Source organism: Rana temporaria, chromosome 13 (genome assembly GCF_905171775.1).
Source record: "Rana temporaria chromosome 13, aRanTem1.1, whole genome shotgun sequence".
Classification (NCBI taxonomy): Eukaryota; Metazoa; Chordata; class Amphibia; order Anura; family Ranidae; genus Rana; species Rana temporaria.
The window spans coordinates 39,368,641-39,392,467 of NC_053501.1; the positions used below are offsets into that span (position 1 = coordinate 39,368,641).

Here is a 23,827-nt window from a genome sequence, read left to right on the forward strand (position 1 = left end):
GAATTTCTGAATATTTTTTGTATTTCTAAACAACTTTGTATATCTATGATTGATTTAATTTTTTTTTACCTGTGAATACATTGGGAAAGTCTAGACGATGATGTATTAAATACATCGATGATGATATTGCTTGGAACAGTGATTTGATTTTTTGTTTTGTTTCTGTTGGTGTTTAATTGTTATAAAAATTTCAAAAATAAAATCTGATTTTAAAAAACAAAAATAAACTGCCAGAGGTTTTCTCCCTTTTTTTAAAATCGAATTCTGAATTCACTGAAACCTAATAATCCACAATACTACAGACAGCATCTGGCCTTTTTTGTCAATCACCTTCTACTGTCTACAATCACTTCAATTACTTTGAGGCCTCGTACACACAAGAAACTTGCTGGGAGATATTTTTTTGCCGAGGAAACCGGTCGTTTTCGTTTTTTTCCATCCTGTCGGGAAACTCGACGAGCCAAAAAGAGAGCAAGTTCTCTATTTCCTCGACGGGAATGGAGAAACTTTCCTTGTCGAGGTCCTCGACAGCCTAACAAGGAACGTTCCTCGGTCGTGTGTACGAGGCTTCACCCTGCTTAGAAAAGTCAAAAACATCTTCATCAGAAAAATAAGAAAATCATTACCGAATGATTTCAATAAAAAAAAAAAAAATCTTTATTGTGTTTATTTACACTTAGGTGTATAAATGTAAACATTTTTCATGTATAACTTAGAATTCTCTGTAAATTAATACTGTGATTTTACATTACAATTATTGAAATAAATTATATTCACAGAATATACATTCACGTGCATTTGAATAATGATGGATTTAAGACAGTGGTATAGACACTGTGCCGTTCGCTCTGCTCCTGCTTCTTGTGTGCACACCAGCTTCTGCTACGTCTTCTGCATGCTCCTCTGTTTTCTTTTCTTTCAAACTGTTGATGAATCTCAGTGTGATCTCATCCCATTCCTCTGGAAGCAACATCAGAAGAAATCCAATACAGATGATGATGGTGGCCCCGAGTCTCACAACGCTGAAGATCACTTCATGCTTCAGAAGATCAATAGCTGCATGGAGGTACAGAAATGGTTTTTATTTATTTTTTAATGACAAATAGACCTATCTCGAATACTGAGTCATTACTGAAACGGTAAACGATACTACAGCTAATTTATTGCATTGCCAAACAACATATTGGAAGCATTTATGAAAGCTAAACTTCAGGAATTAGACGAAATGTAGATCTAACCTTGTAGTGGAGCCCCCCTGCACAGCAAGTGGTAAATGATCTTTTAGTCTAGGGGAGCAGGGATAAGGTGTGTAACTTACCCTATCCCTTAGTGCCGGTTCACACAGGGGCAACCCGACTTACAGCGTGACTTTGCAAGGCGATTATGGAGGCGACTTCAGCGTGACTTTGAGCAACTTACAACGCGACTTAAGTTGCCTCCAGGACAGGCGACTTTGGCTGTGGCCAATCACAGAATAATCAGCTCTGTGGGAGGGAGGGGTTTGCCTGGGTAAACTTTTTTTTTTTCTGTAAAGTTGCTTTAGTTAAGATGGAGATCTGACTTGGAGGCAACTTCCATAAAAACCTATGGGTACAAGTTGCCTAGAAGCAGTACAGGAACCTTTTCTGAAGTCGGAGCAACTTCAGTAGTGTAAAGGAAAAAAAAGTGATGAGCGCAATCTCCTATACACTAAACGTGAGGGATTATATATGTACATATAAATATATATATAAAAACTGCTATGCAAAAGCAGTGTGAGTACCAATAAAGTGCAATGGACAAAGTGAAAAAACAGCAATGGCTAATAAGGCCAAGTTGAGGAGCATCGTACGTGACCGGAAGTGACGTGGAGTCCGCCTGTCCGCCCGGAGTTTCATTCTATCCGCGTTTGTTTTTTTTGCTTGTAAAGTAAAGGGGCTGAATAATTTTGCACGCCCAATTTTTCAGTTTTTTATTTGTTAAAAAAGTTTGAAATATCCAATAAATTTCGTTCCACTTCATGATTGTGTCCCACTTGTTGATTCTTCAAAAAAAATTACAGTTTTATATCTTTATGTTTGAAGCCTGAAATGTGGCAAAAGGTCGCAAAGTTCAAGGGGGCCGAATACTTTCGCAAGGCACTGTATAATCCCACACATTTAGTGTGTAGGAGATTGTGCTCATCACTTTTTTTCCTTTTCACTCCAACTTTAATGTTTGTACACTTTTAGATTTGAGAAGCATTCTCATTAGATTACACATTTTTTAGACTCTTCTTTAATATTAATTTTGGCTAGCGCAGAACCTTTTTATTTAAACTTCAGTAGTGTACATTAAGACGGCTCTCATTCACTTCAGTGGAATTTGTTATGTCCAGTGACTTGGGGCAACTTGAGGTCTGACAAATCGGATCCCAAGTTGCTGTAGTGTGAACCGGCACTCAGTCTGGCAGGCTCCAAGGCTGTTCTTGTTTGCTCAAAGTTCTGGGCTGTGGGTGGGCCCCCAGTCATCACATACAATATAGGGCTATTAACTACTTCCATGTGAGGAACAGGAATACTGTCCAGGTTCCCCACAAGTCTAGGGGTGTTGTCTTTTTTGTTTTTATTTTTGAAGGATTTGGATAGGGTTGAGGGAAGTAGGCGGGATACTCCAAAAACAAGAACTTGAGGACTTAGGTATTCTTCAGGACAAGCTAAATTAAAGTCTGTGCTTGTAGCAAACAGTAGACCTCAGCTTTAAGGTAGTGGTAGCAGTAGTAATTGTAGTTGACTGTAAATCTCTATCCTAGAGCCACAAAAGCAGAGACCTTTTAAGTAGAAGATTTTCCGGACAAAGGGTTTGATGTTGGCACAAATTACACAATATACAAATGCATAAATATTTTTTTTTTTTTTTTATAGTCAAAGGTTTATAATTCTGTTCAGCCAGTCCTAGGATCTAGGTGAACCCTGCCAGACAGCACAGAAGAAGGCTACCTGGACGGGTATCCTTCTGCTCTCCCATCCTGTAAGAATGCCCTTTGAAAAGCAATAGAGCTCTGATTGGCTCACACTGCTGACCCTACCTCTCCACAGTCCAAAGCCCAGTATTGACTGGTTTCAGTAAGCACACGTAGCTTACTTTTCACATCACTTTTTCTGTCCTGATTAAGAATCCACTAGGTGTATTTGACCTCCAGTTTACCTGCATTTTGTATTCCTATTAGATTGTATGGGAAGAGAAGCAGTTCTGACGAGAACGGATACGATCGCTAAGTGCTATTGTACGGTGGAATGTAGAAAACTGATACCAAGAGAGATTCAGGCATAAATACTAGCTTTATGCAAAATATTTAATAGAAATATATTTAATCATTTTCTAATGAAAGCTTGAATTTTGAAAGCTGAACTCCATGGATGATCTAGTGCATACTTACAATGGTTCAGCTTGGCACAATAGAAGTATATGGATCTCATACCTAATGGGCCATTGAGGAAGCAAGACTGTGGGAGTTGGCCCTACTACAGTGATAGCAACAATCTTCTGGGTCCTGTGTTTTTTCGATAAATATAAGGCCGGGTACTCACGAGCAAACATGTACGGTGAAACCGGTCCGTCGGACCGTTTTCACTGTACATGCCTGCCAGAGGGCTTCTGTACGATGGTTGTACTAACCATCGTACAGAAGTCCGCGTCTAAACACTACGCGAGGCGTGTCCCCGTCGTCGACGCATGCGAGGGACGGCGGGCGCTCGGACATGTACGGTAGGTCTGTACTGACGACCGTACATGTCTGAGCGGGCAGGATTCCAGCGGACGGTTTTAAAACACGTCCAGGAATATTTGTCTGCTGGGAAAAGGCCCGGCGGGCAAATGTTTGCTGGAATTCGGCCCGCTCGCGCCTACACACGACCGAACATGTATGCTGAAACTGGCCCACGGACCAGTTTCAGCATACATGTTTGGTCGTGTGTACGGGGCCTAAAGCTTTCTCTGATTGAATGAGGTGGAGAAGAGGGATGGTGTTGTCACAATCTCTACTTTACCCAATCAGAGAATTCCTAGTATTCATTAGCAAAAAATTATACCAGGTGTTCTATGAATGGTGAGATTTCCTATCACTTTTTGTGTTATACAGGACAACTCTTTCCAATTTATCATAGATGGCAAAAAAACTGTGGTTTTAGCGATTTTCTACTCTATCCAAATGAAAAAGGCGAGTGAGCGCCTGCCCCTTCTATGGTGGCACCGACTACTACAGTGATTGTCAGCTTCCCCAGAGGCCAATCAGGTATGTGATATATGGTAGATATTTAGGTTGGCCCAAGCGGGACCAATGTGAGTATGTAATAAAGATCATACCTGGAGTTCAGCTTATAACACCTATATGGATGAGTATTGGGCATGTATCATTACTACAGCTGTAAATGTTTCTTTAATCAGTTACTTACCCGCATTACCGGGAACACTGAGAACTGTGCCAATAGAAATGAGGATTGGATATGTCAGGACAACCCCAACATTCACTAGTATGTTGAAAACTGCAAAAAAAAACGAAAGAATGTTTATATTTAGGAAATATTGAAAGAAATTTAGTATTCTCCAAATAAAAGGAAATGTGTTTTGAATTGACAAAGTGCAAAGAATCTCCCCCCCCCCCCTATTCCTTTTTTACTTATCTTTCACACATTTACCTGCTGCCCTGCCAGAGACTAACTCTTTTGTAAGCTCAGTGTTGGCGTTGTTGGTGTATTTAAAGCTTGTCTGAGAGTTCAGAAAAAAAGTGGGCAGAGAGCTGAAGTCACACTCTGCAGAGCTCAGTGAGGAGAGCTCTGAGAGCTGATTGGAGGGAAGGGACACACCCCCCTCCACACATCACACAGAGCTGAGGCTGTCAATCAGTTAGAGATCCCTCCCTTGTCACCTTTTACTCTTGGTGTCAGGAAAACCTGTCAGAAGTGATTCATGCTGATCGCAGAGGAATGAAGCAGCAGACAGAAATTACACTTAGTGTTTATAATTGAGACAAGTACACACTATGGAGGGATAGTTTTTGTTCATATTTCATGTCTGAGGTTTACAACCACTGTAACTGTAATTTTGACAGCAATAAAAACGTTTAGTAGGGAAAGATTATTGTAGCCAAAACCACCAACTGGACACCTTATGCCACGTACACACGATCAGATTTTCCGATTACAAAAATGTCAGATGGACTTGTTTCATCAGAAATTCCTATCGTGTGTGGGCCCCATCGGACTTTTCTCCATCGGAGTAAAAAAATAGAACATGTTTTAAATTCTTCTGAAAAAAATCCGATTGGAAATTCAGATCGTCTGTGTGGAATTCCGTCGGAAAAAAAAATCCACGCATGTTCAGAATCAAGTCGATGCATGCTTGGAAGCATTGAACTTCATTTTTCTCGGCTCGTTGTAGTATTTTACGTCACTGTTTTGGACGATCGGAGTTTAGTCTGACAGTGTGTATACAAGACGGCTTGAACGGAATTCCGATGAAAAAATCCATCGGATTTTAGACCATCAGATACTCTGATCGTGTGTACGCGGCATTAGAAATAATCTTAAAAATAATAGTCATATATAAATAAACACAGGCTCATCTATACTGTATTTAAAGCCAAAAGAGTATGTAAAGCCTTTTTTAAGTATCAGATAGAGTAGCGTATGGTTAAACCCCTATCTGTTTTTTTTTATGGTCTTGTCTCACTTAGGAGATTTCCTTTCACTTGTTGTCATGGAGACACAACAGGAAATGAGAGCAAATATCAACAAAGTGAGTGACATGCCCATCAAAGCATTTGTCCTCATTGGACAAGTTGACATTTATCTTTACCTCTACACACCCTTTAAGTTTAACCTAACCTCTGTCTCTACATTTACTTTACATTTTTAACCACAGGACAGATTATAGTTTTGAAAGAAATAGAGATTGTTTAAAACCATTATCTCTCTTCCAGCAATAAATACTTTACAAAAGTTCTGTCTCTTTTCCACTTTTTCCAAAACTTAAAAAAAGTTTTATATTCACATTATTGACTTTCTCCTTTCCACAAGTGACATTGTAAGGCCCCATACACACGAGAGGATTTATCCGCAGATACGGTCCAGCGGACCGTATCCGCGGATAAATCCTCTCGAGGATTTCAGAAGATTTCTATGCGATGGCGTGTACACACCATCGCATTGAAATCCCCGCTGAAATCCTCTGCCGATGACGTGTCGCGCCGTCGCCGCTATTATGACGCGGCGACGGGCGCGACGCTGTCATATAAGGAATTCCACGCATGCGTCAAATCATTACGACGCGTGCGGGGAACCCCTTTGGACGGATGGATCCGGTAAGTCTGTACAGACGAGCGGATCCATCCGTTGGGATGGATTCCAGCAGATGGATTTGTTGAGCATGTCAGCAAATATCCATCTGCTGGAAATCCATCCCAGGGGAGATTTATCCTCGGATAAATATCAGACGGAGTGTACACACCATAGAATCTATCCGCAGAAACCCATTTGATGGGATTTATCTGCGGATAGATTCTATGGTGTGTATGGGGCCTAAGACTTGGTGATTGGCCACTGTGATGATTACTGCATTCTGGGAGGAACAAGAGAATGCCACATGATCCCCCATATATGGAAGTACCAGGTATGTCCAAGGGCTCCGTCTGAGAAACAAACAGGCCAGAAGGCATGGTGGAAATATCAGTGGGAGGTATGTTATTCAGATAACTAAGGGCCTGATCCACAAAAGGGATACGCCGTCGTATCCCTGTTTCTATCTATGGAACTGATCCACAGAATCAGTTTCTCATAGATAGGCAGAAGATCCGGCATGTGTAAGGGACTTACACTGTCGGATCTTAGGATGCAGTACCGCAGCCGCCGCTGGGGGCATTTCTCGTCGAAATCCAGCGTCGGGTATGCAAATTAGCACTTACAGGGATCCACGCTTCGTTTTTTCTCAGTAAGTATTAGTTTGCCGTCGCAAAATTAGGGCTGCTTTTACAAAGTGTAAAGTTAGTACACCATGTAAAAGTAGACCCTTCTTTCCCGCGACGCTGTAAAAAAAAATTATTATTTTTTTTTTCCCGCCGCATCTCGTTTTTTTCCCGACGCAACTTTTTTTACCCGGCGCGATTCCCAAAACTCGGCGTAACGTAACTTCACGCAAAGCACGTCGGGAAAATCGCGTCTGGAGCATGCGCAGTACGTCCGTCGCGGGAGCGCGCCTAATTTAAATGGGACTCGCCCCATTAGATTAGGAACGCCTTGCGCCGGACGGATTTAAGTTACACCGCTCAAAATTTCTAGGTAAGTGCTTTGTGGATCGGGCACTTAGGTAGAGATTTGGCGGCGGTGGAACTTAAACGGGAAAAATTAAGTTACGCCGGGTTTTTGTGGATCAGGCCCTAAGTTCCTTTTAAATCTGTAAATGTGTACGCATGCATTTATCTGTAGCCTGAATAATTACAGCTAGCATTTTCATACCTCCCAACTTTTTGAGATGGGAATGACGGACACCTATCAGCAAAAGTATGCAGGCATAGGACACCCCCAAGCTTAAAGGATAATTGTACAAAAAAACAAGATTGGTTAAACCCACAAGTGCTTTTTTACCACTACTATTCCTTTATATTGGCTTTTGGAATTTATAAATGCAGCAATTTAGAAATCAGATTAAAGTTTTAGCACTAGAAAACACTTTTTGATAGCTAAACAGCTCTGCTGATCCCCCACTGAGCCGTTGGCTCTCCCCTATGGGGGGATCGGATGAACACAGACCCTCTGTCTGTGTTCACCCGGTCCGATCCGCACATGGAAGGAAAAATAGGTTTTTCCTCCATCTGCAGAATCGGAGGATTGCGGAACCGGATGAGATCGTTCATCCGCTGACACCCGCAATCTCATTGGGACCAATGTATGTCTCCTTTTTCATCTGTACATGGATGGATGAAAAAGAAGACATATGGTCCACCCGTGTGAAAGAACCCTAAGGCTTATTATAGGCAGTGACAGAACGGGGATCTGCCTGTATAAACAAGGCAAATCTCAGTTCTGACAGGGGAGATCACACAGATCCTGTCTTTCTGCTATGCAGGAAGATGGATATTTGTGTTGTCCCATTGAGCCCTTCCCCCATACAGTTAGACCACACAGTGAGGCAACACAGTTAACCCCTTGATCACCCCTGATGTTAACCCCTTCCCTAGTGTCATTAGTACAATAACAGTGCATATTTGTAGCACTGATCATTGTAGTAATATCACTAGTTTCCAAAAAGTGTCAGAAATGTCTGTTAGGCCCCATACACACGACCGAGTTTCTCTGAAGAATTCAGCGAGAAACTCGGTCGGAGCTGTATTCTGCCGAGAAACTCGGTCGTGTGTACACTTTTCAGCGAGGAAGCCGACGAGGAACTCGTCGGGCCAAATAGAGAACATGTTCTCTATTTTCTCGTTAGTCAATGGGAAAAGTCGGCCCGCCGAGATCCTCAGCGGCTTCAACACTGAACTCGACGAGGAACTCGATGTGTTTGGCACGTCGAGTTCCTCGGTCGTGTGTACGGGGCCTTAGGTGTCCGATCTGTCTGCCGCAATGTCATAGTCCTGCTAAAAATCGCAGATCACCACCGTTACTAGTAAAAAATAAATAATACAAAATGCGATAAATCTATCCCATTTTTTGTAGACATGGTAACTTTGGCGCAAAACAATCAATATGCCCTTGTTGGGTTTTGTTTTACCAAAAAGATGTAGCAGAATACAAATTGGTCTAAAATGATGAATACATTTGTTTTTTTACATACATATTTTTGCTGGAAAGGTTTTATAGCAGAAAGTAAAAATGTATTATTATTTCTTTTAAAATTGTCGCTCTTTTTTTGTTTATACCGTAAAAAATAAAAACCGTAGAGGTGATTAAATACCACCAAAAGAAAGCCCAATTTGTGGGAAAAAAATGACATAAATTTTGTTTGGGTACAGTGTCGCACGCACGCGCAATTGTCAGTTAAACCAAGGCAGTGCCATATCGCAAAAAATGGCCTGGTCATTAAAGGGGTTGTAAAGGTTTGTTTTTTATTTTCTAAATTGGTTCCTTTAAGCTAGTGTATTGTTGGTTCACTTACCTTTTCCTTCCATTTTCCTGCTAAATGTTTTTTTCTTTGTTTTCTTTGTCTGAATTTCTCACTTCCTGTTCCTCCTCAGTAAGGTGTTCAGTAAGCTGTTCTAAATGACTTTCCACCGCTCGGATGATGGTGGAAAGCTTACTGAGGAGAAACAGGAAGTGAGAAATTCAAACAAAGAAAAAAAACATTTAGAAGGGAAATGGAAGGAAAAGGTAAGTGAACCAACAATGCACTAGCTTAAAGGAACCAATTTAGAAAATAAAAGACAAACCTTTACAACCCCTTTAAGGGGGTAAATACTTCAGAGGTTGAAGTGGTTAAATAACAGTACTATCTGCTATAGGAATAAACATTTTTCCTATATATTGTGCAGCTTTTCGTTTCCAGAAAGGCAACTGCGGTGACATTACTGCATGCAGGTTTAATAGAAAGTGTCTATATGATGGTTAGCCTTTGAATTCTGACCTCCTTGATCTCTCAAGTGCTGAGCTGTGCTCCTCTTTTATAGTTGGTTGTGGTTGAATAGACACACACAATAAGAAAATGTCCTTGGGAACTCTGTATAGATGATTGAAAATATGACTCGGTGGAATACACTTAAGTTACTTTCATTCTTTTTTTTCCTGCCTTTTTTCCTCCATTGTTGTATTTGTGTCTTTATTCTCACAGGGTACGGTATCTAAAGGTGGACATAGACTTGAGAGGATAAACTAAATAGATAAAAGAGGAAGGGGTTAGGAGGGGGCGCGCAGACAGACACCCCCTAGAAGCAGCCAACTTCAGGAGATTTACTAGTGATCATAGAAGGCTTTCATATCAGTCCAATCCATATTTCCAATGAAAGCAGGTGAAACACAGGGGTCTAACCTACAGAACAAACCAGCCTAATGACTGCCAAATTAGTGGACAGCAGTCTATTGGACCAAAAAGATGACATTACTGCTTTACGCACCCTAGACTCTTTATTATAAAGTGCGCTCATAACTTTTTCTTGCATTGCATTTATATAGAGCCCAGAGGGGCATAACCAGATTCCAGTTACCGTATTTATCGGCGTTTACCGTGCACTTTTTTGCCCTGAAAAACAGGGCAAAATCGTGGGTGCGCGATATACGCCGATACCCGCTTCCCGCGCTTTTTTCGAACCACTGCGCCGACATATACCGAGCGCAGTACACTCGGGTATAGTTGGGCAGGGTACGTCCTTTACGCGAGAGGAGCCGAGCCCGCCCGACTATACCCGAGTGTACTCCGCTCGGTATATGTCGGCGCAGTGGTTGGAACACAGCGCAGGAAGTGGGGATCGAGCGGGGATGGCCACAGAAGGACGCCAGACCGGACGAGGCCGCCGATGGATGCGATGGACGATGGGCAGGACGCGATGGACGACGGGCAAGACACTGACGAGGGGCATCCAAACTGTAAGTATATTTTTTTTTTGCAGGAATCTTCCTTCAAGTTCGGGGGTGCGCGCTATATGCCGAGGCGCGTCATAGCCCGATAAATACGGTATGTAACTTTAGGACATTTTACATAAGCTTTTGCATACTAAAAAATCTTGGTGGCTACACAGTTGGAACCCCCTTTTTATGTGTCTCATGCCTTGTACACACAATCGGAATTTCCGATGAAAAAACCGACCGTGTGTGGGCCCTATCTGACTTTTCCGTCAGAGTTTAGAAATAGAACATGTTTTATATCGGAAATTCCGATAGTCTGTGTGGAACTTCCGACGGAGAAAAAACGCATGCATGCTCAGAATCAAGTCGACGCATGCTCGGAAGCATTGAACTTTATTTTTCTCGGCTTGTCGTAGTGTTTTACGTCACCGCATTTTGGACGGTCGTAAGTTGGTCTGACAGTGTGTATGCAAGACAGCTTGAACGGAATTCTGACGGAAAATTCCATCAGATTTTATCCCATCAGGAATTCCGATCCTGTGTACAAGGCATCAGAGTAACTTAGCCCACATGCAAAGTATGAGCAGGCAAACTCGTTAGGTGACTGTATATGCCGTCAAAAACCACGGTGCTATCCATAAGGAGGAAATAAGTATTTGGCAAAAATCTGTACTCAAAATACAATTGGAGAAGCAAAAGGAAGGTGAATATAAGCTGCAGCAGGGGCTGACATTAAACTGAACCTTCTAGGAAGCAAATTGTGCATATCCAACATGCAAACATGATAACTAGGCATGTGTGGTTCATTTTGTTCCGAATTGAAATTCAAACTAATTTTTAGTTATTTGGAAATTCGGACATCTGAGTTTTCGAATTACAATAGTAACAAATTTAAATGAATCGGAAATAAAGAATCAAAATTTCGGACAAAATTAAAATAGTTTTCAAATAGAGATTGAATATTTTTCTAATCTAATTTGAATAGTTTTCGAATTGAATTTGAATTTCAGAAGAGAATAAAATAGAATAGAAATAAAGAAAAAAAAATTGAATAGATAATAAAGGACTAGAATAGAAAATAATAGAATAGAATAGAAAATAAAAGAATAGAATATAATAGAGTAAAACAGAACAGAATAAAATAGAAAATAAATGAATAGAATAGAATAAGATAGCATGAATATAACAATCTTCTGAAATTCGAATTTCAAATAGAAAAGAATAGAAAATAATAGAATAGAAAACAACATAATAGAACAGAAACAAATATAACAGAACAAACAATAGAAAAGAATAGAAAGAATATAAAAATATAACCGTGTTTTGAAATTCTAATTTTAAATAGAATAAATTCAAATTCGAATAGAATAGAATATAATGGAAAATTATAGAATAGAAAAGAAAATAATAGAATAAAATGCATAGCAGTATTCATTAGACATGTGCAGAACGAAAAAAACTGTTTTGTTTCGATTCGTTATTTACATAAATTTGTTTAGTTAAATTTGTTTAATTCGTTTTCGTAATTTGCTTTGTTTATTTGAATTTGATTACAATCATTTGATTTAAATCAAATGGAATTAGATTTAAATCAAATTCCATTTGAAATTGAATTTATTTTGTTTGAAATTCAAATTTTGGAAGATTGTTATATTATTTCTATTCCATTTTGTTCTATTGTTCTATTGATTTAAATCAAATGGAATTTGATTTGAATTTGAATGGGATTTGAAAAATTGTAATCAAATTCAAATAAACAAAGAAAATTACGAAAACGAATTAAACAAATTTAACTAAACAAATTTATGTAAATAACGAATCGAAACAAAACAGTTTTTTTCGTTCTGCACATGTCTAATGAATACTGCTATGCACATACTGTATAGAATTACAAACTAGGGTATGAAGACATCGACATAAATTTGTTAAGGGGTATGCTGATTAAATTTAAAGCAAACCTTTACTTTGCCCATGCAGAGGAACTGAATTGAAGGAAAATGGCAGCACACCGATATAACGAAAATCCTTTTATTGAAAAAGTAGTAGAGATGCACAAAGATACATGACCCACACCACAAGTGCAACAGCCGGGGGAGAGGTTGACGTGTTTCACACAACTACATTGTGCTTACTCATGGTGTAAGCACAATATAGTTCAATAAAAGGACCTTCGTTACATCGGCTGTGCTGCCATTTTCCTTTAATTCAGATATCGGAGAAGCAAACCAAATATCTATAGTGCTGGGAAAGGGACACAAAATTGAAGCTGTTGTTTGCATGAGTGAAGCACTGAATTTGCGTTAGAACGACCCGGTTGCCCATCTGGAATTCCAAAAAAAGCTGCAACCTGAAACTGAAACTGTAAATACTTACTGTACATCTCCTGTTGTTTGAGCTGCTCCGTTGAAGAGGAATCATTTCCTAAAGGCTGCTGGGAAACCAACAGTCCCAGGAGTATTTAATTTCTTGTGTCCCCTGCTATATTCAGTGGTTTCTCCTGCTGACCTCCATGTCACACAGTAGGGACGTTGAGGTCGACAGAACCCACAGTGATTGCAACGGGGGCAAACACTCACAGAATTTTTTTTTTTTGGTGGGATTATTCCTCATCAACAAAGTGACATTCTACAGCATGGGTATTTAAAGTATTTAGAGATGTAAGCATTATGCCGCGTACACGCGGTCGGAATTTCCGCTGAAAAAAGATGGACTTTTTTCATTGGAAATTCCGATCGTGTGTGGGCCCAATCAGACTTTTTTCCGTCGGTGTTTAGAAATAGAACATGTTTTATTTTTTTCCAATGGAAAAAAAAAACGATAGGAAATTCCTATCAACTGTGTGCAACTCCGACGGAGAAAAAACCCACACAGCTCAGAATCAAGTCGACGCATGCTTGGAAGCATTGAACTTAATTTTACTCGGCTCGTCATAGTATTTTACGTCACCGCGTTTTGGACGGTCGGAATTTGGTCTGACTGTGTATGCAAGACAACTTAAATGAAAATTCCAACGAAAAATTCCATCGGAAATTCCGATCACGTGTACGGGGCATCAGACTCTTCTTTTCAGTTAACAGGGTCACATAGATGATGTGATACTTGTCTACCCTTTACTTACACCTATATGGCCTTTTACATATTTAGGTCTGGAAGAGGGTTCATATGGAGAAACTAAAAAAATATGTAGCAGTCAAGACTTCTACTCACCCAACCAGAGACCAGCCACACCGCATAGATAGCCCCATGGCAGGGCTGAGAATGAGGACCAGTGCTCTACTTTGGTAAAATAAAGAATAATTGGTGTGCATGATATGAAGATTAAATTGAAGAAGCCTACAGTAGAGAAAAAATGTGCCGCTTCACCGAAGTTTGCCGTTCCCAGAAACATCTTAAATAAGACCTGGAACAATAAACATAGATCAATTTTGGATGAACTTAGCATGATGCTTTTTAGAGATATTCAATAGAAATTGTAAACGGTGAAACCATAAGAGGAAAGAAAAATTAAACAACTGGTAAAATCTCAGTCTATTAGCCAATCAATTATTATTTATTTCTAGAGCACCATTGACTTTCAAGGTTACAACATAAATGAAAATGAAAATACAAATGAAAATAATAAACTATGGGGTTGATTTACTAAAACTATAATGTGCAAAATAGGGTGCAGCTGTGCATGGAAGCCAATCAGCTTCTAATTTCAGTATTTTTAATTAACCTTTGGCAGAAAAAAAAAGAACTGGAAGCTGATTGATTTCTATGCAGAGCTGCACCAGATTTTTCACTCTTCAGCTTTAGCAAATGGACACCTATATGTTGTTTTATGACCTAATAAAGAAAAGGCTAAGTTAGATACCTTTAATGGCGTGAGTATTTAATACCATGTCTGAGGAAGAGACCCTGAACCCAATTGATAAACCAATAAGTTATATAATTTAACTTTACCAAATTTTACTACATATGAATTCAAAAATGCCAGCCATACATGGAGTGAAATTTGGCCTGTTCAGCACCGGACAAATTTCAATCCATGTATGGGCTGGCTAGTTGCACACAAGTCGATCTATTGATCGACATATGTACAACCAGTTGTCAGGTCTTTCCCGAACAATCAGTGCCGAGGGTTAAACCTGCAAAGTTGATCATTGTATTCTGACGGTGAGGAAGTCTCCCCACTGTCGAAACACAATAACTCAGCAGGAGTGATACCCCCATCCACCCCGAATGTGTAAATGCTGAAATTGGCTCTTTTTTTTCCGTTCAACCCGCTGGTTAAACAAAAAACAAAATAAAATCCTAAGATAGCAGAGGAGGAAGATAGTATGATATAATTTGGCAAAGGACTGATAGGTGCCAATAAGGCTTTTAAGGGATTAACCACTTCAGCACCAGAAGGATTTACCCCCTTATTGACCAGGCCATTTTTTTGTGAATAAGTAAGGGGTACATCCCCCTACCAATTCACCAAAAATGTGTTAAAAGTGAATAAAGACAGTAAACGAGTTTTGGACAATTCCTTCCCATCTCACGACACCCACCGCTGAAAAAAAAAATCTGGCCTCAATGAATCCTTACCGAGGACAGCCTGCTCCTCCATCTGGCATTTCTTTATTTTCTGGCATTATAGCTAAGGGGTGGAGTTTGGGACTTTTTTTTAGGCAGATTTTTGTGTTTTCTGTTTTTTACATTGGTGACCTTTTGACCTGTACGAAATCGTGACAAAAACGCGTAAAAATCAAGGCAAAAATTTGGTAAAAAATGTGGTAAAACTGCGCGACTTTCTGCCTGAAAACGCTATGCTCAGGTGTGAATTGGGCCCCAAAAAAAGTTACAGAACTTGTTTCAGCGTCAGGCGTTTTGGAGCTTCTGGCTTCAGGTGTTTTGGAGTGGAGATGTGAACCATCTCTATAGAGAATAATTGTTTTTTTCCCCTCCAGCGTTTTGTAACTTTAGGCAGGCCATACATGGTCAAATTTCGAAATTATTTTCTTTTAAAAATCTGGAAATTTGTGTTTTGCCACCATTGATTTCAAAATTCGACCAACCAAACCTTCAATTTCACCTCATGTTCCTACAGAATTTTTTTTTTGTGTCTGGGAATCTTCTTTTCTTTCTGGGAATTTTCTTTTCTTGCACATGCGCATTTCTTTTTCAATTACATTTCTCGCGTGATTCTCCCATCATTGATTAGAAAATCGTTTGTTTTAAAAACAAATTCTAACGTTTCCGATTATTAAAATTTAATGGCCGCACGAAAATCAGCTGTTGCTGCAGCCCACTAATGGTGCGGAATACAAACTAAAATTCTTAGATAAGATTTTCGAAAGAAAATTATTTCGACCCATTTATGGCCTGCCTTAGGCTTCAAGCTACAAAACGTTCAGGTGTGAATGGGGCCTTAGAGTAACCTATGGAGGTGAAAGGTTGGTGGGACTTTGAAAGTTAAAGTTTCAAAGTTATATTATTGTGGCTCACATACTTAACCACTTAAGCCCCGGACTATTTGGTTGGCCAAAGACCAGGCCACTTTTTGCGATATGGCACTGCGTCGATTTAACTGACCAATTGCGTGGTCGTGCAACGTGGCTCCCAAACAAATTTGATGTCCTTTTTCCCCACAAATAGAGCTTTCTTTTGGTGGTATTTGATCACCTCTGCGGTGAAGGGGTTAACCAGTAGGGGGTACTGAAGGGGTAAAGTGTGTCCTAGGGAGTGCTTCTAACTGTAGGGGGGATGGGCTGTGTGTGACATGACACTGATCACCGCTCCCGATTACAGGGAGCTGTGATCAGTGTCCTGTCACTAGGAAGATTGTTTACATCAGGATTTCCCTGTTCTTCCTCTCCGTGAGACGATCGCGGGTAACCCCACGGACATCGAGTCCACGGGAGCTGCGGTCGGACTCACGGATCTTGCGGCGGGCACGTGCGCCTACAATACCGCTTCTTAAAGGGGACATACAGGTACGTCCATCTGCCCAGCCGAGCCATTGTTCCGACGTATATAGTCGTGCGCTGGTCGGCAAGTGGTTAAGACACCTGCATAAACTACAATAACAATTTTATATATAGTATATGAACATCAACAGATACATTCTTTTCTTTCTTACTTTGTAAAGTGCGGATGCAGAGGCAGATCCAACAGCCAGAGCCACTCCAATAATTGAATCACCATGGAAACCATCTGCATACGCCATCATGACAATTCCTGTTATTGCCATTATTGTAGCAACTATCTGTGCCAAAGAAAAAGAAGAAAACTCTTTGACATTTTCACTGCCAGTCATGGGATGGAATTCGACATCAACAAAACAAGAAAACTAATTTGATATATGAAAGAAGGACGTTGAAGCAAAAGCATTGCTGAGTTATCGTTGGTAAAGCCCCAATGATGAACCTGTTAGCATCACTTTGGAAAATGGTATTAATGAGGTGGGTAACATTTTTCAATTGACCCATGATAATGATATTATTAAAGAGGAATTATAGAATGCAATCATTTTACCTACAACAATTTTTTGCAATAAAGTTTCTGTAAAATCAAATAACTTGTTATAGTGGCATCATGACTCTGTTAGGAAATGTACTGTAGATGAGATGGAATTTTTGTCCTAGTGTGTGGCCATGCCTCTACCTCAGGTCATGCCTCTGCTTCCATCCTCTTCACCCAAGACCACGGGTCTCCAAACTTTTCAAACAAAGGGCCACTTTATTGTCCTTCAGACTTTAGGAGGGGCGAATTGTGGCCAACAGGGGCAGGAAATGTCACGGGCCCAGCATCAGTGAGAATAAATACGGCCTTGGCTTTGGTGGTCAATAGGAGACGTATTCCCCCTATTAGTAACAGGAACAGTATCCCATCATTGGTATCAGTTGAATATATAGTGCCCCATTGTTGGTGTCAGTGGGAGGAATAGTGCCTCATATCAGTGAGAGGAATTGTTCCTCAAGGGCCGGATAAAGACTAGCCAAGGGCCACACCTGGCCCTCGGCCCTAGACCATGGGTCTTCAAACTACGGCCCTCCAGTTGTTCAGAAACTACAATTCCCATCATGCCTCTGAATGTCAGAGTTTTACAATGCCTCATGGGATGTGTAGTTCTACAACAGCTGGAGGGCCATTGTTTGAGGATCCCTGCCCTAGACCTATCGCTGGTATGTCTAGACCAGGAAAAACTTGCATTCCCATGATGCAATGCAATCTTTCAAAGTCTTGGCCTTTTTTTAGTTACAACAAGCTATATCTGCCTATCCATGAACCAAGTTATTTTGGGGAATGGGTACATTATTTCATGTGTCGTTATTTTGTTAGTGTGTATTGTGTAATAAAATATCATTTGTTAACTTCCTTTTAGCAAACCAATATAGAGGGGAACATTCAGGGGGTTTTGAAGCCTTCCCTCCTCCACCTATTGCTATTCTTATTATGCATAGCATACTAGCTCATTATGTATTACTTACTTGAGATCGAAGCCCCCGCAGCCATGCTCGTTCCTCACCTCCGCCATCTTTCCCAGTGTCTTCCTCATATCGCGGCTCCGGCGCTGTGACTGGCCAGAGCCACGATGACGTCACTCCCGCGCATGGGCGCGGGTGCCGCCACTAACGGCATGATCGCCATTAGTAACGGTATGCTCAGTGCATCGGTGCATGTCTTTTGGAAATACCTCCTAAACTGTGTAGGTTTAGGAGATATTTCTTGCACCTACAGGTAAGCCTTAATCTAGGCTTACCTGTAGATAAAAGTGGTCTGTAAGGGTTTACAACCACTTTAAGGTTTGACCTCATATTATATGGTTTTGCTAAATCAGCAGAAAATCTAATAGTGTGTATGTGGTCTTAGTTGGTATTCTCTTTGTTGACCATGTACACTTGTATATAGCAGACAAACCTAGGATTTGCAAGACTATGTTATACATCACTGCAGCCTTGAGCATGGCTTCCTCATAATCAAAGTCCTTCTCTTCACAGGCGTTATACCCTTTCTAATTTTAGAACATGAGACAAACCACGTAAAGCCCTATCGGCGCTTTATAAATCTTCTATGATAATAATTTTTTTGTATTATTTGTTTACGAATGATTTTATTAGGAAGGTCAAAATCAAATACAAATGAGCAAGAAAAAGAGGAGACTACAACATAATGCATACAAAGAACAAAACAATATGCAGATTGTGTGTGTAAAGTACTAAACAAAATAAGGCCAACATCTTTACATACAGTGCCTTGAAAAAGTATACTTCCCCTTGAAATTTTCCACATTCTGTCATGTTACAAGCAAAAACTTAAATGTATTTTATTGAGATTTCATGTGATAGATCAACAAAAAGTGGCACATAATTGTGAAATGGAAGGAAAATCATAAATGGTTTTCAATTTTTTTTACAAATAAATATCTGAAAAGTGTGGTGTGCATTTGTATTCAGCCCCCTTTACTCTGATACCCCTAACTAAAATCTAGTGGAACCAATCGCCTTCAGAAGTCACCTAATTAGTAAATAGAGTCCACCTGTAATTTAATCTCAGTATAAATATAGCTGTTCTGTGAAGCATTCAGAGGTTTGTTAGCGAACCTTAGTCAGGAGTGAATAACACACACTGAACTCCCACAGCCAAATGTTATACATATTCCACAATTTCTGCTGTAATGAAGTTACATTTATAAAAAGTGGTTATATAAACATATAAAAAGATACCAATGGTAATTATTAAGGTTAAAAAACAGCCATTTATGAGGGCCAGTGACTCTGTCATATCAGATTGACTTACTTTGTAGGTGATCCAAACTCTGAACCAAAGACCAGACGAACGCCACTGAAGTATTTTTCACTTTTAAAATCCCTTTATTTTACTGTTGCTAAGTCTGTTTTGCAATACCTTTACTGTAAATATATATCGTTTTTTTTTCTCTTTTTATTAAAACAATATTTAAAAATTGCTAAGCTGAACCTCTAATTGTTCTAACTAAAAATTAAGAATTTTGCCTCGTTGCAGACGCTACTGTAGTGCAAACTTTGTTACACTCCTGTCTGGGTGAGATAGCGAGTGATACAGATATTTTAATAGCGAATGATGTGAATGGTTCGTGTTTCCATGCACCATTACTGTGTGTGTAACTGGTTAATTGCTTGGTTATTATGTCCCAGTGATAATCATTCTCAGTCTGCTGGGGCTTATATTGTGCAGGATGAGGCTGAGAGTGTCACCGTAACATTTATAATGGTTCACTTTAAGCTACCCATTGTAATTCTAGAAATAAATCTTCAGCACAGCCAGTCTATTTGCTGTTTGGACAACTGGAACAAACCTAAATGGCAGTTTTGGAAAGAGATGGACATGGAGGAAGGAAAATTGTAGATTGGACCAGTCACCTCTGTTGCTTTTCTGCATACTCAGACACAGAGCTTATCTTGCTTACACTGGCAAGCGTATAAGGACAGTTTGCCCACTTTTTAAGATTCATTGATAGAGTTGAGCGGACACCTGGATGTTCGGGTTCGGGTCCGAACCCGAACTTTAAAAAAAAAGTTCGGGTTCGGGAACCCGAACCCCGAACCCCATTGTAATCAATGGGACACGGACTTTCAGAAAAAAAATGTGCGGAGGTCCCCGCAAATTCAATAACCAGACCCTTTAGGTCTGGTATGGATATTATGGGGAACCCCGCCGTCAATAAAAAAAAAAAATGACGTGCGGTTCCCAGTAAATATCCATAACCAGACCCTTCAGGTCTGGTATGGATATTAAGGGGAACCCCGCCGTCAATTTAAAACAAAAATGGCGTGCGGTTCCCCCTAAATACCCTCTGCTACATCACTGGGGAAGCCCAAAAAGAGGGAAGCCGGGCTTCGCCAGTGACGTAGCAGAGGGTACGTCAGAGGGGGCGGGGTCACGTGACGGGTGCCCCTGCCTCCTCTATATAAGTAATGTCACACAGCCCCAGCGCGTCATTCCGCTGGGCTGTGTCCGGCGATGAGGAGGTCGGGGATGCTGTGCTCCGGATGGATCTTCTCAGCGATGGATCGAAGATGACATGGACGCCGCAGGATCTTCTCATCGCGGGAGATCACCGTCGCAGGATGAGGACAACGATGGAAGCCGGGAACGAGTGGATTTTTCAGCGCTGGAGTTTTTTTTTTTTTTTTTTAATAAAGGACTTTATTCTACGGTGTCAGTGTGTTTTTTTTACAATACTTTTCACTTCCTTCGTGAAATGGTAGAGGTACAGTGTACCCCATTACCTTTTCACACAGGGGGGGGGTTAGGATCTGGGGGTCCCCTTTGTTAAAGGGGTCTTCCAGATTCTGATAAACCTCCCGCCCGCAGACCCCCACAACCACCGGGCAAGGGTTGTGGGGATGAGACCCTTGTCCCCATCAACATGGGGACATCCTCCCCATGTTGAGGGCATGTGGCCTGGTGCGGTTCAGGAGAGGGGGGGGCCGCACTCTGTCCCCCCCTCTTTTCTGCGGCCGGCCAGGTCAACGTGCTCGGATAATGGGTCTGGTTATGGATATTTAGGGGGAACCGCACGTCATTTTTGTTTTAAATTGACAGCGGGGTTCCCCTTAATATCCATACAAGACCTGAAGGGTCTGGTTATGGATATTTATCGGGAACCGCACGTCATTTTTTTTTTTTAATTGACGGCGGGGTTCCCCATAATATCCATACCAGACCTAAAGGGTCTGGTTATTGAATTTGCGTGGACCTCCGCACATTTTTTTTTTCCCGAACTCCGATCCCGGACCCAAACTTTTTTCAATTATTCGGGTTCGGGTCCGGGTTCGGGAAAAACCAAAGTCCGTACCGAACCCGAACTTTACAGTTCGGGTTCGCTCAACCCTATTCATTGAACCACTGTGGCATGTCTTCTCTAAAAGAGCCTTTTTTTTAACATAGAACAATGATGGCAGAAAAATACCAATTGGTCTATCAACTCTGTCCTCCCCCCTTCCTCCTCCTCCCTTTTCTTTTTATATTATTTTTATTTTTTCCACCTTTTTGAGTATAGATCAATGTTTGTCCCAAACATGTTTTAACTCACTTAGGCTTGATTCGCACTTATGCATGTTGCTTTTGAGCGTTTTTGCAGTGCTTTTTGCGGTGCTTGCTGCGTTTTTACTGCGATTCTCGTTTTTCTGGTTTTTTTTTATAATTTTTTTTGTAGCCGGCAATATTTATTTTTTTACATTTCCTTTAACAACCAGCTATAAACAGTTTTTAAAAAAAAGCAAATCGCGGTTAAAAAAAAGCGGTACTTCTGTTTTGGATGCGGGTCAATTGAATTCTATTACATGCAAAACACTGCTTTTTGCGGAAAAAAAGTCCCCAACCCTTTCCAAAAACACAGAGGCACAAAAAAGCATTGATGTGAACATGTTCCATAGGAAACCATGTTAACCACTTAAGACCCGGACCAAAATGCAGGTAAAAGACCAAGCCCCTTTTTGCGATTCGGCACTGCGTCGCTTTAACTGACAATTGTGCGGTCGTGCGACGTGGCTCCCAAACAAAATTGGCGTCCTTTTTTTCCCACAAATATAGCTTTCTTTTAGTGGTATTTGATCACCTCTGCGGTTTTTATTTTTTGCGCTATAAACAAAAATAGAGCGACAATTTTGAAAAAAAATCAATATTTTTTACTTTTTGCTATAATAAATATCCCCCAAAAACATATATAAACATTTTTTTTCCTCGGTTTAGGCCGATACGTATTCTTCTACCTATTTTTGGTAAAAGAAATCGCAATAAGCGTTTATCGATTGGTTTGCGCAAAATGTATAGCGTTTACAAAATAGGGGATAGTTTTATTGCATTTTTATTAAAAAAAATTTTTTTACTACTAATGGCAGTGATCAGCGATTTTTTTCGTGACTGCGACATTATGGCGGACACTTTGGACAATTTTGACACATTATTGGGACCATTGTCATTTTCAGAGCAAAAAATGCATTTAAAATGCATTGTTTATTGTGAAAATGACAGTTGCAGTTTGGGAGTTAACCACAAGGGGGAGCTGAAGAAGTTATGTGTTCCCTGAAGTGTGTTTACAACTGTAGGGGGGTGTGGCTGTAGGTCTGACGTCATTGATTGTGCGTCCCTATATTAGGGAACATACAATCGATGACAGTGCCACAGTGAAGAACGGGGAAGCCGTGTTTACACGCGGCTCTCCCCGTTCTTCAGCTCCGGGGACCGATCGCGGGACTGTAGCGGCGATCGGGTCCGCGAGTCCTGCGGCTGAGGTCACGGAGCTTCGGACCGGATCGCGGGAGCGTGCCACGGGCACGCGCCCGCGACCCACCGCTGGGCTTTATACAATCACGTACAGGTACGTGATTGTGCCCAGCGGTGCCATTCTGCCGGCATATATCGTCGTTAGGCGGTCCTTAAGTGGTTAAAAAATGTCCTTGCATTTCTGCAAAATGCATCAAAAAATGCATTAGTGTGAATGGAGCCTTATGCCTGGTTCACAGGTTGCAGTTTGCATATTCCAGGTGAATTTAGCGTTTTTTCAATACATGTTTTTGATCCATTGAAGTCTATGGAACCAAAAACCAGAAAAAAGTCCCTTTCCATAAAATGCATAGATGTGAACATGACCCATAGGAAACCATGTTAAATGGACTGTAGTGTGTTTCTGCAAAACTGAAAACGCACTAAAAAATGCATAGGTGTAAACCATACCTAACAGTTGATTGACTTACTGCTCATGATAGAAGTCAGTCCCAAGTACTGCTAAAATAATACTTTCAAAGGTTAGTTTTGGACTTGCTAGTTTGAGGTCATGTCCTCGTGTCTTTAATCTTAGCTTCATAGAGAAAATACAGAACTACAGAAATAAAGAACACAGAAAAAGAGAACGCTGCCACATGCTATTTGCATCTGACCTGACAACATAATATTACCGCAATAAAATTTAAGAAAAAAATATATATTTTTCTGTTTAAAAAAAAAAAATTGTGTTTGGTATTTATATAGATCCTGCAGTCGACTTCATGTAGGAAGGTTTTAATAATTAGTGTGGCCAGTCTTCTTCTTTATCATGCCTGAGACAATCTAATCCAGGAAAATAGATGGTTATTCCATAGTACAATAGGTCAGTCAGGATGATACTGTGGGAGTGAACAGTGACAAAACAGCAAAATGCAGTTAGTGGATTTAACAGCTCCTAATTAGGCTCAATTAACGCCATTGTGTTATGGTAATGCAAGTGTTTTTGCTGCACAAAGAACTTCTCTTTGAGTGAAGGTAAACTAGTGAATAAGGTAAAAAATGAAAAACTGTTACCTTTTAAAGCAAACATTACAAATAAA

General features: G+C 40.5%; 1 protein-coding gene across 6 annotated transcripts in view; it reads right to left on the minus strand.

Annotated features, from left to right (window-relative positions):
* Positions 1–640: 640 nt before the first annotated feature.
* The window catches only part of SLC35F4 (solute carrier family 35 member F4), a 315,757-nt gene continuing 292,570 nt past the window's right edge, over positions 641–23,827 (minus strand). For all 6 annotated transcript variants that reach the window (XM_040332988.1, XM_040332985.1, XM_040332986.1 and 3 more), the window contains 4 exons: positions 16,618–16,743; positions 13,716–13,908; positions 4,413–4,502; positions 641–1,056 (listed from right to left, as the gene is read on the minus strand). In XM_040332988.1, the coding sequence (XP_040188922.1) occupies positions 815–1,056; positions 4,413–4,502; positions 13,716–13,908; positions 16,618–16,743 (651 nt within the window). In that variant the 3' untranslated portion in view covers positions 641–814. The remainder of the gene's footprint in view (positions 1,057–4,412; positions 4,503–13,715; positions 13,909–16,617; positions 16,744–23,827) is intronic.